This window comes from Strongylocentrotus purpuratus, unplaced genomic scaffold (assembly GCF_000002235.5).
Source record: "Strongylocentrotus purpuratus isolate Spur 01 unplaced genomic scaffold, Spur_5.0 spur5_contig_844, whole genome shotgun sequence".
Lineage (NCBI taxonomy): Eukaryota > Metazoa > Echinodermata > Echinoidea > Camarodonta > Strongylocentrotidae > Strongylocentrotus > Strongylocentrotus purpuratus.
The window spans coordinates 305531-321114 of NW_022145551.1; the positions used below are offsets into that span (position 1 = coordinate 305531).

Sequence of the window (15584 nt, forward strand, 5' to 3'; positions counted from 1 at the left end):
GAAGCGACGGATCTATCGGTTAGGTCTGGATCACAAAGACTACAAACAAAAAAGTCAACAAAAGTTTTAGGGGAAAAAAAGAGAATGGGTGAAAGTCCCAAGCCCGCGAGTCACGCATGGGGGCATACCATACACACACAGGATCCAGTTTGAAAGGTACGCTGGAAAAAAAGGTACCATACACCATGAACCTAATACCAGTTTTGTGAAGCCTATTGTGAAAAAATCGACTCCGCTCCCGCGAGAACACGGACTGTTGTTTATAATGTTTTATGTGAAAGTTGGTTGAGCTTGCTGAAGAAGAATGACAATTATAGTTGTCGGTTTTGCCATGATACCGCGTAACGTAATATATATACGAACATTCAGACGTCGTTTTTGATAGCCTGGGAATTTTGCCGTCAAAGTATTCTGCAAGTGCCAATGAACGAATGAAACTGTATCCAATTAATACAATTGTTCTGCGAGGGGAGATCTGAAGCTTGGCCGAGATGATAATCACAGCGACCGACATAATTCGTTTGCAGGGCAGAGGTATGTATATAGTTCATTCATTCGTTTCTTTAGTTGTGTACAATTGCTATGATGACTCGTGGTAGTAATAATACTAAAAGTAGTTACGAAGATGGAGCGATGTTGTAATAGTAAGCTGATAATATATGAGAATGTGAGATACTGCTATTACTACTGATATATTACTACTATTCCTACTACTAACTACTACTACTACTACTCTACTACTACAGATCTCTACTTCTACTACTACTACTACAGATCTCTACTACTACTACTACTACTACTACTACTACTACTACTACTACTACTACTACTACTACTACCACTACTACTACTACTACTACCACTACTACTACTACTACTACTACTACTACTACTTCTAATACTACTACTACTACTACTACTACTACTACTACTACTACTTCTAATACTACTACTACTACTACTACTACTACTACTACTACTACTGTCACACATCTCAGCAGCGTTCGGAGAGCTCTTCAGGTGCTATGTCGGGGCTGTATTTAAGCGTTTTGTAATTGATAATAATAATTACTTCGAATGTTTCCAAGCATTGCATTTTGATAACAAATAATACTCTTCCACATTAACATTTAAAAAAAAGGAATGAAAAGGCTTATACATTATTTTCACCTTTTCCAAAACTCAACCTTCTCTTTATAAAAAGAACAGTTCTACTTCTATTCTGCTACTTGTCAAAGCCTGTTCAACATCTAGACAAGTGTGATCTTCTGCCGACGCTGGACGGCTTGTGTGAATTAGTGCCTAATTATATACATGTTTATGGTGCAAGTAAAATGATGATGCTGTGACTATTCGCAGCTGATGGCTTCCTTGAACTGCTTCAATGTGGGCAGCTCAATGATATTGTAGGAAGCTCACCCCAGTCTTTCATGGTGCGGGGAAAGAAGCTGTACTACTACTTTTAAGAATTAGAGGATGTATGGTACCAAGTCTGGTGAAACGAAGATGATGTTGACTTCTTGTAGCTCTGCCTGTCACGCCTTTCGTTTCCCAAAACCACACAAAGGATTTTTTGCGATTGTACTTTTATGGAACGCATAAATATATCTAAAGCAATGAAAGCTTTCCCCGTTTTATGGAATGCGTTAATCCTTTCGCTTTATAATAAAGTTATTTAAAGTTACGGAATATAAAATCAATATTGGAAAGAAAAATCAATTGTGACCGTGATAATTAGATTATCTTGCATTCTTCGCGAACTACTCCCTCCTTTCTCTCTCTCTCTCTCTCTCTTTATCTCTGATGTCTGTCTGTCTGTCTCTCTCTCTCTCTCTCTCTTATGTAAAGCATGACATTTCTGTTTTATTGAAGAAGCTTGAGTTCTGGTGAGGCCAGGTTTAAAATATTCTTGATAGATAGTTTATATCTATTTAGAACTTTAATTAATCGACCCCTCTTATTTTCGATTGATCAATATATTTCTGAGAAGATAATAGTATAGACCAGTTTTGGAAACGCTCTCAAAAAATGCCTGGGAACTGGAACGGGTTTTTCTTGGGGGAGGGGGTGGCTAAGTTATTATGTAAGTGACATGTGAGCTTTTATTAGGGGGAGGTAGTGCAGGCGTTTTCCTCTCTCGTCCTTCTCCCCTTCTCATTCTCTCTCTCTCTCTCTCTCTTTCTCGCTTAATTTTATTTTAATCACCACTGGGATAGGGGGAGAGGCACTATCTACGCCACTGGTCCCTTATTTCAGTTTATGTGTGCATAACATTTGATTTTCAAAATTTTCTTCCATTTGATCATATCAACATTTCACAGTGTACATCTTATTCGACACCATTTACCTTTTCCAAATTGCCTCCAGACAATTCGTTCTCAATGTAATCGCCTGACCAGAACCTCGACCTCATTGTTAGGTAAAGCCTGCTATTCGTTGTGTCACATATGGGTCTCCCGTATGACATTGGCCTATGCATCAAAGTCAGGTTCAAGTTCATTTCTTTTCTTCGTAAATAGCATTTCCAGTAGCGGTTCTATAGAGGGGCACTTGAGGGGCACATGCCTCCCATATTTCTTCCAGTCCAACGCCCCCAATCAGTCTTGATTATAATTGAATATAAGCGAGGCATACAGTTAACAACTAAATTATTCATACCCTTACCAAGTTTTGTAATTTGTCTAGTATGTGAAAATAGATTTGTCCCAATTTATGTTACTTGCGAATGTGACATATTAAAGCTTACATATATCTATCAAAAGGATTAAACAAAGGCCACAATTCAACCAGTCCAGCTTTCATTCCTGAGTTTTAAAAAAACACACAAAAATATCCAAATATAGAAGGGGTATAAATAATATAGTTGTTACCTGTAATATGTAGATAAGGAACCCGCTCCCACACGCACCATATTCTTGTAAATCCCGCGCCTGAGCACATCTTCACCAAAACACGAATTTCAGCTGTCAAAGAACTGTAAAGGTCACAAACTACATCGACGGGACTGGAAGATTTTAGATTGAGATGGCATTTGGGTTAGAGTTCAATATAAACAATATCAACAGGTCCCTGATTTAACCGAAAGAAACCCAGATTTTTTTTCTTCCTCAACCCCCTTTTTTGGTGGTGGTGGTGGTGGTGGTGGGAGGGGGGGGGGGGATGGCACAAGCCGCCCCACCCTTGAACTGCGATTGGATATACACGTGGTATATGGATCTAATTTGGATTGGTCGTACGTTCTGTTTTGGAGCGTAAGCCTTTTTTCTCTCGATTCCCTAACTTTTTTCAGTCTCTCTCTCATATCCATGCGTTTCTGGCATGGACACGACAATAAGATTACTGACAGCTGTTCTCGAAGGTAAAAAAACTGTCATAAGACATAGAAACCCACTCCCTAAAAAATAAATTGAATAAAGCTGAAAAAGGGCTTACTTGATTCTATTTACAGCAAACATCGTATTCTGTAGAACTTTGCAGGAATTATGAATATGTCACGTATGTCCTATCTGTGAACTTTAATCGTTGGCAGTGTCCCAATATTCAAATTATGCAAGGAAACACTTTTAATTGCTAGAATTCACTGTCAGACACCATTGAGTGACTGCATTAATTTTATGACTGACTTTTTTTTCTTTGGCAATAACATACATGAAATGAGCTGTAACAGCAACATGGGCATTTGTCTATTATTATACGTTATTTTGTTTCAGATTTTAAAAAAATGCGTACAACAAAACATAACGATACCAGACCAAAATGTTATGTCTGCGTTCATGAAAGGCGAGATATTTCACCTCACCTGACAGTTGTCCGTTTCTATTTCAACCGTCGAAAAGAGCGATGAAATTCAGAGATTTGTCGTTTGTTAAATTTGTATATACATGTACTATGTATAATGAAGCCTCATGCACTCACTTAGCGATTTTTTTTTTAAGCTTGTAAAATGACTCATTTTCCTGTTCTTATTGTTATGACCCTCAACATTTTGTTTCTGCCTTTTTTGCCCCCCCCCCCCCCTCTTAATGTGCTTGCGGTATGTGGTTTGGCAGCCAGACGCTGTAGCGTACGAATTTCATGAAGAATACAAAGATCTAGAGAACCGTCATTTTTTTTTGCAGAAAACTTAATATTCTGTCAGAACACATTTATGTGTACAAGCCATTTCTTTTTCAAAGAAATCACGCATAAGGTCTTTATTTACCTTTGGCGTGTTGTGATATGCCTGTTGGACCCTTGACTTTGCGATGGTACTTCATTTCTGTACTTCATTTATTTACCGATGTTTTGAATGGGTGTGATGGAGAGCCAACATAAATGTTAGCGAAAGCCCTTTTTTGTATTTGCTCACCTGTACGTGCTAGTAAGCTTCAGATAATATTATTGTTCTAGTTACATTAACTAGTCTTTGATCAAAGTTTCCAAATGGGGTCTTTTAATCAATAAAGACTGCACGCATCATTAAAATTGCGGCATTGATCGATAGACCGATTCACTAACATATTCACATTTTAGACATAATACTGTATTGCAGTTCATTCATTAAAAACAGGTTAATGGAATACCTCATCACTAGGTCCCCAGGAAAGAAACATCCATACATTTGAATATGTTAGTTAACCGGTCTATTAACGTCGCATAGACCAAGATTCAAGATTTATTTATTTCTTTCAACTTGCATGAAAACAATAAATATTCATGACCAGTAACAACACGTTCATCGTCAGCAAGAATAAATTTATGAACAATAACAAGAAAGTTATAAAGACATTGAAAATGTGGAAAAGAGGTGGTCTGTAAAAAAAAAGCACAGCTTGTTCAACACAGATCACCTTTACAGGAACAACAACAACAACAAACAAGACTTTAAAAGAATAGATTACAATACAGGGCAGGAGGGGGGGGGGGCTAAAAATACTAATCTAGTTACGTATTCTGAATAGAAATAAAAACCAGATCTATCACTAATTTGTAGAATATGGTAGGTTACAAAAAAGAAGCAGATTAATCATAATAGAAAAGTAAGGCATAGAACTTCGTATATTTCAAGCAGAAGAAGAGCAATTATCACAAATTTTACGACCTTGACGGTAACGCATAGTGAAGGTTGTTGTCTAGACTCCCGTGCTCAGAACTATGGTATCTTCGAAGAGGAATGTTTGCACTTTTCTTGTTGGAATCACGTTAAGAACCTAAATCAAATACCCGCTGAGAGAAGCAAATAAAATTGTAATCACACACTCCAGTACTCCACGATCACACAGCATAGCCTATTGACATACCAGTCTTGTGTGGATATACACGAATTGGCAATCGAATATTAAAAAACTACCGACTTTGCAAACAACCCTTGCGGATTGTTTTATCGTATTTCTTCTTCTTCTTCGCTATAAGTACTAACTGAGCTTCTTAATAAGAGGATTTGCGAATCTTGAGTAAAATCCCGAAATGAAAATCTCGTTGCTACGATTTATTTTTTGTTTTACTTTTGCTAACTCCTTAGAATGTCGATCGTGGAAGAATATCACAGCTGAAATGACCCATGTAAACAACTGCCATTAAAGTGTTCGCCTTTTAACATGAAGGCCAGAATTGTGGACCCGAAAACTCTGAATTAAGACATGTTTGTGTAGTCCCGTATACCATTTTGGCTTTATCATTGTTCGATGCCGTAAGGGAAGACTAAAGTAATTTGTTTTGCCATGGTTACAAAACCTCATAATACAACTCTGTAAATCGAAATGAGATTTCAAATGAAAAAGAAAAAAGTCGACCATTTGGCGGCAGTTTATTTTAACAATGGAATCATGTAGGCCTAAAGCCTGATCGGTATACTTGCTTTCTGTGACGCAAAGTGGAGGTTAGCCAAGATAATACAATTTAAGTAAAGTCTAAGTCAGAAGAAGAAGAATAATGAAGAGAAGAAAGATTTAAAAAAGAAGAATAAGGAGGAGGAGGAGGAAAAGAAAGAAGAGGAGAAGAAGAAGAAGAATGAGGAAGAAGACGAGGAGCAAGAAAATAAGCAGAAGAAGTGGAGATAGTAGTAGTAGATTTAGAAGTAGTATTAGTAGTAGCAACAGTAGTAGTAGTAGACGAAGATGAAGAAGAAGAAGAAGAAGAAGAAGAAGGATAAGAAGCGTTATGTCAAGTGTTATGCTCTATTTGATCAACACTTAGCATCATGATTGCTTTTGTCGATCGATGTTTGATCGGTCATGCAAATAATTATGTAAACTTATAATCTTTTTACGATTGTATGCTCTGCTCACACGTCAATCCAACAACAGATTGAAGATTTGAGCAAAAAGAGAGGAATAAAATAGTCGATCTGTTTGATATCTATGCCTACACAGTGCAAACAATAGACTTGAAAGTAAAGTGAACTTAATCAAATCCGACCCAATTGTGAGAAGAAATACGCGGAACAACTGAAGAACCTCGATGCAAAAGCTCTTTTCCCTTTTTTAATATTCAATCAATTTTTAATCAAATATTCTCAGTGTAAAACTAATCTATAGGTCTATAATTATGATGGAAGGGTTGTTTTGTAGCTTATCAAGACCGAAAATATGTAATTTTGCAACGGTTATGTGTTGCACAAAGCGACTCTTTCTGCTAACAGATCCCTATTGTTTTGTGCAAATCAGCCCGCGCGACAAACGAGCGCCCTTGCATATTGGCACTTGTGGCAAAGGAAAGGTTAAAGGGATAGGGTTTCTTTGCCTCAGATTCTAAACAAAATTCTATATTTAGCTCATTCAGCAATCATAATTATAAACCTTTCAGGAACCCCACGACTTTTACAAGCCGATCGCCTTCTAGTATCTGATTACCAGATTGGTTTTCATAACACTACAGTCTATTGGGTAAAAATGAGTTTGGTAAAAACCGGTCACTCAAAGATTTTACTTTTTTAAGGCACTTTTTAATCATTTTGAAGCGCAATATTTTTAAGGGTTTCAATATTAAACCAAATCACAGACACTGGTAACACGTAGGGCCATGCATCTCAGATTTGTAAAACTGAAAACATTGTTAAATAATGCCTTTAAACATGCCCCTGAGAGCAGTCAATATGTTTTATATTACCTGAGGTGACTGACTAGTCGATCTTTGAACTATCTTACTCGCTCATAGTTTCACTTGTGATGATACTAGCAAAGAGAAGTTTTCCGGTAGGAAGGAAGTTAGAAACCAATTGTTCCGTGAAGGTGTCGCCATAGACCAGCTGATTCCTGTGAAACTTGACTCTGATTTCCTCATACATCACGAATATTTTGTTGTGATAGGTAGGCCAGATTTCATTGCCACTCTCCTCCATTTAAAGCCCCATTGCACTAATTATAGCTACTTGCGCCCTCTATATACCAAACAATGCCTAATCGGTGCCTGTTGGTCCCCCATGATCCTCTTAGTATGTTAATTGAGAGCTGATTTGATGAGATAACCACCGTTGTCAGTGACCTTGCAGGAATGTCTAATCCCCTGGCCAAACTGGTACAGACGGGCTTAAGGAGATATATTGATTAGTTGAGTATCGAAGTTTGAAGCTAATCTTGAAATTGTGGTATGGGAATCATATGTTGAGAGAACATGGCTATAATTCATTCTGGATTGTTTATCCTGCAGTAGATTGATTGTTTGAACCAGTAAAATAGAAATAAACTCACAAAAAACCTGCTGGAAATCATCTTCGATAAAAACCACAACTCTTATTTGCACATAGTGACCTGTGTGAAGCACGTATAGTGTCGGGCCTACTTACCTTGATTTCCTTATCTTTCTATGCTCATTACTCAGACCCTATACATTTTCTGCGTCATTTATTTGTTATCTTGAACATTCAGTGTACATTCCGTTGGATTCTGTGAGAATATATTTTCTATATTTCCCAGAACTCAAGTTTATCTTTAAGAGAAGACAACATTATAGGAAAGATGAATAGTTTGTGATAGTTTTCATTCTTTTTGCTGTTGCGGAAAAAATATTTATAGAAGAGATTCAATTCAATTAAATTCGCTTTATTAGATTCCATCTTTTCGTAAATCATTGTAAAAACACATCAATTTAAAACTTGCAATTTGATACATAAATACATGTGAATTACATAAACATTACAGCTGTGCCCAATTTAGTTCTGCCATAAAAATGTCAGAACTAAATTGGGCACAGCTGTAACAAAACTTAAAAAACAAGGTTTTGTCAAGACAGCTTCCCTGATAAAATAGGATGTGGTATTGAACAAATCGTTGCTGTTTTTGCCAAGTGTTTTGTTTTTCTGACGAGGAAGTAACATCATTTTAAACAATGCATGGACAGTTTCAACAGGTTCATTCGAGCAGATTCCTTGCAATTCATCAACCTAATGGGGCGTTGCATATCCTCAGAATCAAGCGCAAGTCTTGCGATTAATTGCAAACTTGCAATTGATCGCAACTCAACTTCCTTGCAACGCCCCATTAGTAAGGGAGGGAGAGAGAGAGAGAGAGAGAGAGAGAGAGAGAGAGAAGAGAGAGAGAGAGGGAGAGAGAGAGGGGGGAGGGGAGAATAAAAGCTAGATCTAGTTAACTTAATTTAATTGCTAAAAATGATTAATTGCAAATAATTAATCGCAATTCAACTTTCTTGCAACGCCCCATTAGTAAAGGAGAGAGAGAGAGAGAGAGAGGGGGGGGGGGGGGGGAGGGTGAGAATAAAATTGAGTTGCAATCGACTGCAAAATTAATATCAGTTGCACATTGTGCAACTTGCAATCAATCGCAACTTTCTTGCAACGGCCCATAAGTGATGTTTTTTTCTTCAATACCATCTTTTCCTCTCTGCAGCTCAAGATAACCGACCGTGGTCAAGATGAGGTACTACTGTAAGATATCACCTGAGAAGTTCATCATCTTATCGGCTACTTTGGGGATCTACATTCTTCTCCTACTCCTGTCTTTCAACAAACAAACCAGCACAAAACCCCAGGAGCTGCAAGAGCGCAGAGCGAACGAGCCTGCCAAGAAGCTAGAATGGATCGGAGATAGGTAAGACAGACATGATCGCAAAGGCTGTTAAGAAATCAACTCAAAGCCAATTTTAGTACCATTGCGAGACAAACGAATGTCACTTTATTTTCGATACTATATCCGCAATGAGTAATATATTTAGCATTATGGAAATCATATCCAGATTATGTAATTCGTTGTTGAAAAATTATAATGTCCATATTGTGATGGAAAAGGCTGTTGAATTGTCTTAGGCGGTTTTCTCGAAAGTCTTGGCGATCTCTGCCGCGAAAATGGACTGTATAACTGATGATAATCCAGCTAACAATGGAAGTTACAAACTGATTTAGCCAAGGGCGCAGGTTCGAAACTGAGTCACGTCTTTCGGATGGTGACATTAAGGCTCGGTTCCCAGATGTAAATAATCATATCTGATTGATACACGTCTGTAAAAACCCAATTACACACACAGGTCCTTCGGCAGCGTTTGCTCCAGACTTTATTTTGTCGAAAAATATAAATTGTTGGGGAAAGGTTTCGGTTGTGCTTAGATTTTATTGGTTTAGGATTGTATCATGTTTATGCATAGTATTGAGTTTGATTCATCCGTCACACCGCCAAGACCGACTCCAATCCGGCCACAAACCGACCGACTAACCGACCAATTCCTGCGTGCATATTTGGAGTAATATATTATTTTTTTCTTTCAGTCTGTTACACCTTATTCTAGACCCTTATGTTTGCATATGTCATAGGGTAATGACAAATGCAATTGTAGTCGTTGCTGTGTTTTTTTGTGGACCAAACTAAGTTCAAGATAGCTGATTTGCGGTTTGTAATAAAAATATATTTTATGATGTAATGTTCTAAATCGAGCTTTTGTTATTGTCTCTCCAGATGGATGAACCATCTCCAGCACCAACCCGTCATCCACCGCACCAAGAATCGTCTCTCCAAATCCGTTATTCCTAAGAGTGACGTCAGCCATGACGCAAGCGAAGACGACAGAGAATCATCGGTTAGTGGTGACAACGCCGGGTATGACCACTCCTCGTACGCGGTTTTCTCGCATCCGTTCGGACGCCCGGCTCCGAACATTCGCCGAATATATCCCAAGGACAAGAGCAAATCTAACATCGCATTCAAACCGCTATCCGATTCCAAGATCGGCGTTCGGCGAACCTCGAAGCGTAACCGGGCTGACACGATACCAAATAGAAACGATACTGATGGTGCTAGGATTATCGATGACAAGATAACGTCTGATTCTAAAGAGGATCATACTACGTGCAAGCCTCATTCAAATATTGTTTACATTAAGACACATAAAACCGGAAGCTCGACGTTGCAGAACATTATATATCGATACGGTGATGAAAAGAATTTGACCTTTGCCCTTCCGGCACGTGATGTGTACATCCAATCAGTGCGCGAGTTTGAACCTTCGAGTATATTACCGGTGCGACCGGGAAGACAAATCAACATAATGGCTAACCACGTCCGGTTCTTCTACAATGGTAAGTCGTGGACATAATCTAATGTTATGACTACAAATATCGAGTGTTTAAAGGTAAAGACCAGTATTGGAAACGCCCCAATTTCAAAAAAATGAAATGGAAGCTCTTATTACCAATCATGTGAAAGAGTATGTTTTGACTATGATGATAAAAATGTTGCCGGGAAACTGCCTACTAATTGATATATTTGGTATATTAGTATATCTCTGACCTGTTGAGAGATACAAATGCACGTGTCGCGCACGTGTGTGTAGTCCCATATACATCTTTCTGTGTACAGTGCTTGTAACTTTACGAAGACTGGGCCAAATTTCTTATCATTTTGATGATTCCAGAACCTTGCAGTACACACCAATACTTATATGCTAGATGATGATCAACCTTTTCTGATCGATTCCACAACGTTTCTTTCACAATGCAACCGCATGACCAGAACTGGTCTTTATCTTTCATGGAAATTTAAGTCAGGAAAACTAACATTGATCTGCTCAATGCCTCTTCACAGTTCATCCTGACCATACATCCTGATCACTGTCGAGGATGCAGTAATTGTTTTGGATGAAACAGGGTCCGAAATGGTACTATTTTTTTTCTTCTTTTCAAATGGAAAGTATGTCTTCAAAGCTCGATTCGTGGGAGAGATAAAGCAACTTGTCTGATTGATGTTGGCTACTGTGCCCACGAAGCAAATAATTATTTCAGAAAATAAAATTTGACCGAAAATATTTGCTAAGTACATTCTGAATAGATAAAACGCCGGAGGTCAACTTTTTGTCATTAAATCGATCCTTAAAAGTGGTCAAACCATTATATTCAATTAAAGTCAGAATCTTCCCTTTTACGAGGGGTTTTTGACTTTCGTGCCATGATGACACTCCCTCCAATTTTCTCGTTTAAAGCATTCTCTTCATTTAGGCCAACCTTACCGGTTTCTTCACCATATTTTTCCACACGTTACACACGTTCAGCTTCCCAATTTCACCTTCCATATACTTAATACGCAAATGTATAATTCTTTTAAACATGTAGGATCGAAGATTTTTAATAATTTAAATACAATCATTCGTCCATGTTCAACAGCCTCCTCCTTCAAAGTCTTACTTAAACGTCACTTTATTCATAAATATACTTCTTGATTTCTATATATCTTTTTAATAAGTTTACCTCATAAATGTACACTGTACATGTAATCTCTCTTTCTCCTTCCCTTCTCTTGGGTGAGTGTGTGTGTAGTGTGTTGGATGTGTCCGCTTGTGATTATTATTAATGTTTTACTTATAATTTGTTAATTTTGTCAAAGGGGCACCAGTCCACAACATCTTGATCTTTTTTGGTTGCCCCTCACGATATGTTAATTTTATATATGTATATGATTATGTCAATATGTTTTATTGCATTACAATACTATTTTCTTTTATATCGTTGAATAAAGATGAGTTGAATTGAATTGAATGAAAACCTTTCCCTCTGCCATCTACTTCCATATTCCATACTCTTTACACAGATTCCTCGTCTTCCCTTCTCAACACATGACCCATCTATCTCAATCAACTTCTCTTAACCCCTTCCACCACAGTTTCTTCCAGACCCAACCTTTCCATGAGCTCACCTGTGATCTTTCTCTCAGACAGTTTCACACCACACATCTTCAATATCATGGCTCTTTCTGTTCTCCTCCAGATACCTTCTTCTACTGTCTTCACATTTCAAAGTTTATGAACCATCTGCCATCGCTGTTCTCACTCAGGCATTACAGACCATAATGCTAAATACAGGGCGTATCATAATAAAGGATATTGAAGTTTAATGACGATTTATAAGAAAACTACTGATTTCATAATCAAGCATTTTATGTCTGTTGTAAAGGACAGAATGTCCTCTTGTTAATGACACCCCGATCATACTACTACTGTCACAGTTGACTGAATAACAAAGCATTGCTGTCCACCATGTGAAAGGTGCACTGTGCCAAGTTTGATAACATTTCCTTCTTAGACACATAATCCACTCATTGTTCAGCATTTCAATATGTCTGGGCTGACACAAGCACTAATCTTTAGAATTTATCTGTGAATGCTAACTTGTCACAGTGCACCTTTCACGTGGTGGACAGCAATGCTTTGTTATTCAGTCAACTGTGACAGTAGTAGTATGGTCGGGGTGTCATTAACAAGAGGACATTCTGTCCTTTACAACAGACATAAAATGCTTGATTATGAAATCAGTAGTTTTCTTATAAATCGTCATTAAACTTCAATATCCTTTATTATGATACGCCCTGTATATTACTCATTGCGGATATAGTATCTAGAATAATATCGCTAGTGATATTCGTTTGTCTCGCAATGTATGGTCAACAAGTAGAGTATAAAAGACGCTTGCTTACAATATCTTTTATCACCTGACGAAGTGTTGCAGCGGCGCTCGAAACGTCGTGATCTCTTAGATCCCTTGCGAGACAAACGAATATCGATATTATATATCTTGCCTTTTATTCTCATCGTAAACCTTCTACCAGCATGGATCAGGGCCAGGTCATTAAACTTTATCCACCCAAATTTGCATCATCTTGCCACTGTAATCTCACATGCTCCACCACTGTTGATTGTAATCCCAAGATGGCGAAACCTATCAACCTTTTCAAAATCTCTCGTATCCCTTTAAATCAACAAAACCATGACAAAACTAACATCATTCTGATTTCTAATACGATTCATGAAGTAACAAACAAGCTTTCTCATGATTTAGTATGCGGTAATGTTATTTTCGACCCCTTGGCTTGGTATGCATTGGCACAGATATTTCAATCACGTTATCATGTGAGTCGTTATTTATATAGTTTGTGTTTGGTATATTAATGCACAACATCATTGTTCAATTTTGTGATAGCCTTGTCGTAGTAGACAACCCATGCTACATGAAATCATCATTATGGTACCATGTGTTTATTTTCGTGTCTGGCAGATATCAAGAACCTGATGCCACCGGATACGAAATACATCACAATCATCCGGAAGTCATCGGATCAGTTCCGGAGCATGTATACCTACTTTGTCATGGAAAACACTTACAAGGCTACGCTGGAGCAATACTCGCTCAACCCCGAGTTCTTCTACCAAAAATACGGCTCGGGAAAATACAAACGACACAACGGTCGGGACCCAACACTCTTTGATCTTGGGATGGAGCGAAGCTTCAGCGATAACCCGAAACAGGTCCTGGACTACATCGAGTTCCTGGACTCCAAGTTCCATTTGGTCCTAATCATGGAGTATTTTTACGAGTCGCTGATTCTTCTGAAGGATCTTTTCTGCTGGGATATGCGCAGCCTTGTGCACGTGCATAGCAAGATCAAGATTTCGCTGGACCCACATTCTGCAGTACCGTCTGTGGAGGACGAGAGAGCAGCGGACGATGTGGTGAAGCGTCTTGATTGGTGGAACGCCGGTGACGTCAAACTATACGATCACTTTAATAAGACTCTATGGAAAAAGATCGACGCCTACGGAAGGACGAAAATGGCCGCCGACGTGGCCGAATTGAAAGCCATGTGCGCCAAGGTGAAAGATCAGTGTATGGAAGGGACGAGAATTCGCGAGATTTCACGAGGCTCGTTGAAAGAGACGGGTCTAGCTGAGTATGTTGTAAAGAAAAGTCAGATGAACAACGGCACCTGTAGGCGGCTTGCAATGATTGCCAGGGTATTCTTATCTCATCTTAGAAGGAAACATATAACTAGGTTCCGCCAAGAAAATTCGACGACGACGTAGCGCAATCGCGAATTTTTAAAACTGTTATTTCTGTATTGATTGGTTGAATTTCATCTATGAATCGGTAGACTTCGGATGTGTGACCAAAGTGAAAAATACGGATCTTTGACCATAGTGACGTCGTAGAGTCACGAAGGGTGGAGCGATAAGCTCAGCGGTTGAGCAATGGTCTCATAACCAGGAGGTTCCGGGTTTGAAACCAAGGCAATACGCTAGGGCCCTTTGGTAAGGCGTTGATGCCTACCAAGTCCCTCTAAGAGGACGTAAAGCCGTTTGTCTCCTGGTTGATTAATTACAAGCATACAATGCACGTGCTTTTCAAGCTTTCTTAGCAGTCGGGTTAAATGAATTAATCAACCAACCATTCTAACAAAAAGGTGATTTAGTGTTGGTAACGAATTTTTGACAAAGGCCAAAAATTTGGTCACATCGAGTATAGGTAATCCTGAGTACTAATCATAGATTCTTACAAGGATCAATGAATATTTTCTTTGAATATTTAGGAGGCGTTAATGATTTATTCGTGCCAAATGAATTATTCTTATTTCAAATGTGTGATTTCCAAGAAATAAGCTAATGGTTTTAGTAAAGAGGTTTGTGAATTATGGAGGCTGCTTGTCAATACACACATCTGTCTATAATATTGCCGTCAGTTTGTACATGTACCTCCGGCCTTACGAACCGTCTAAAAAGTGACTATAATATCCTAGAGCGATAATATCGTGGGATGTGGGTCTACAACAATGTCCCCATTTGCCTCACTGGTTAGTACGTTAGCCTTATCACGCACGTAATCATGCCATTATTATGTAGAGAAACATTTCCAGATTGCAAGAGTTCTTCATGGTACAATTTCGTAGCGAAAATGTGTAGTAATGGCGAGTTATACCCAGTCACACTGCTGAACTGACTCCGAACCGGCCAATATTTGGCCATCGTGGGTAATGTAACTTTTTGTTCGGTCTGTAGTCAGTCTGGTGTCGGTCTGGTGTCGGTCTGGTGTCGGTCTGGTGTCGGTCTGGTGTCGGTCTGGTGTCGGTCTGGTGTCGGTCTGGTGTCGGTCTGTAGTCAGTCTGGTGTCGGTCTGGTGTCGGTCTGGTGTCGGTCTGGTGTCGGTCGCGTTGGTGTGACTGAGGTATGCGAAAGTGAACGTTCGCAATAAATTTATGGCATTATATTTATATATATTATGTTAAACCGTATCCGGACACCTACTCCCTGGACATCCATCCCCCGGATAAACACCCCAGTCAACTACCCCCTAGGACAACTACCCCTAGGACAACCACCCTGTAGGGCGACTACCCCCAGAC

At 38.8% G+C, this 15584-nt stretch overlaps 1 protein-coding gene across 1 annotated transcript; it reads left to right on the top strand.

The window, feature by feature from the left end:
* The first annotated feature begins 202 nt into the window (after window positions 1–202).
* On the top strand, window positions 203–15584 carry LOC585435 (galactosylceramide sulfotransferase). The gene is made up of 4 exons (XM_785264.4): window positions 203–534; window positions 8823–9023; window positions 9882–10501; window positions 13466–15584. Exons 2-4 carry the CDS (start codon window positions 8848–8850, stop codon window positions 14269–14271), a joined length of 1602 nt encoding a protein of 533 aa, XP_790357.1. The 5' UTR covers window positions 203–534; window positions 8823–8847; the 3' UTR covers window positions 14272–15584.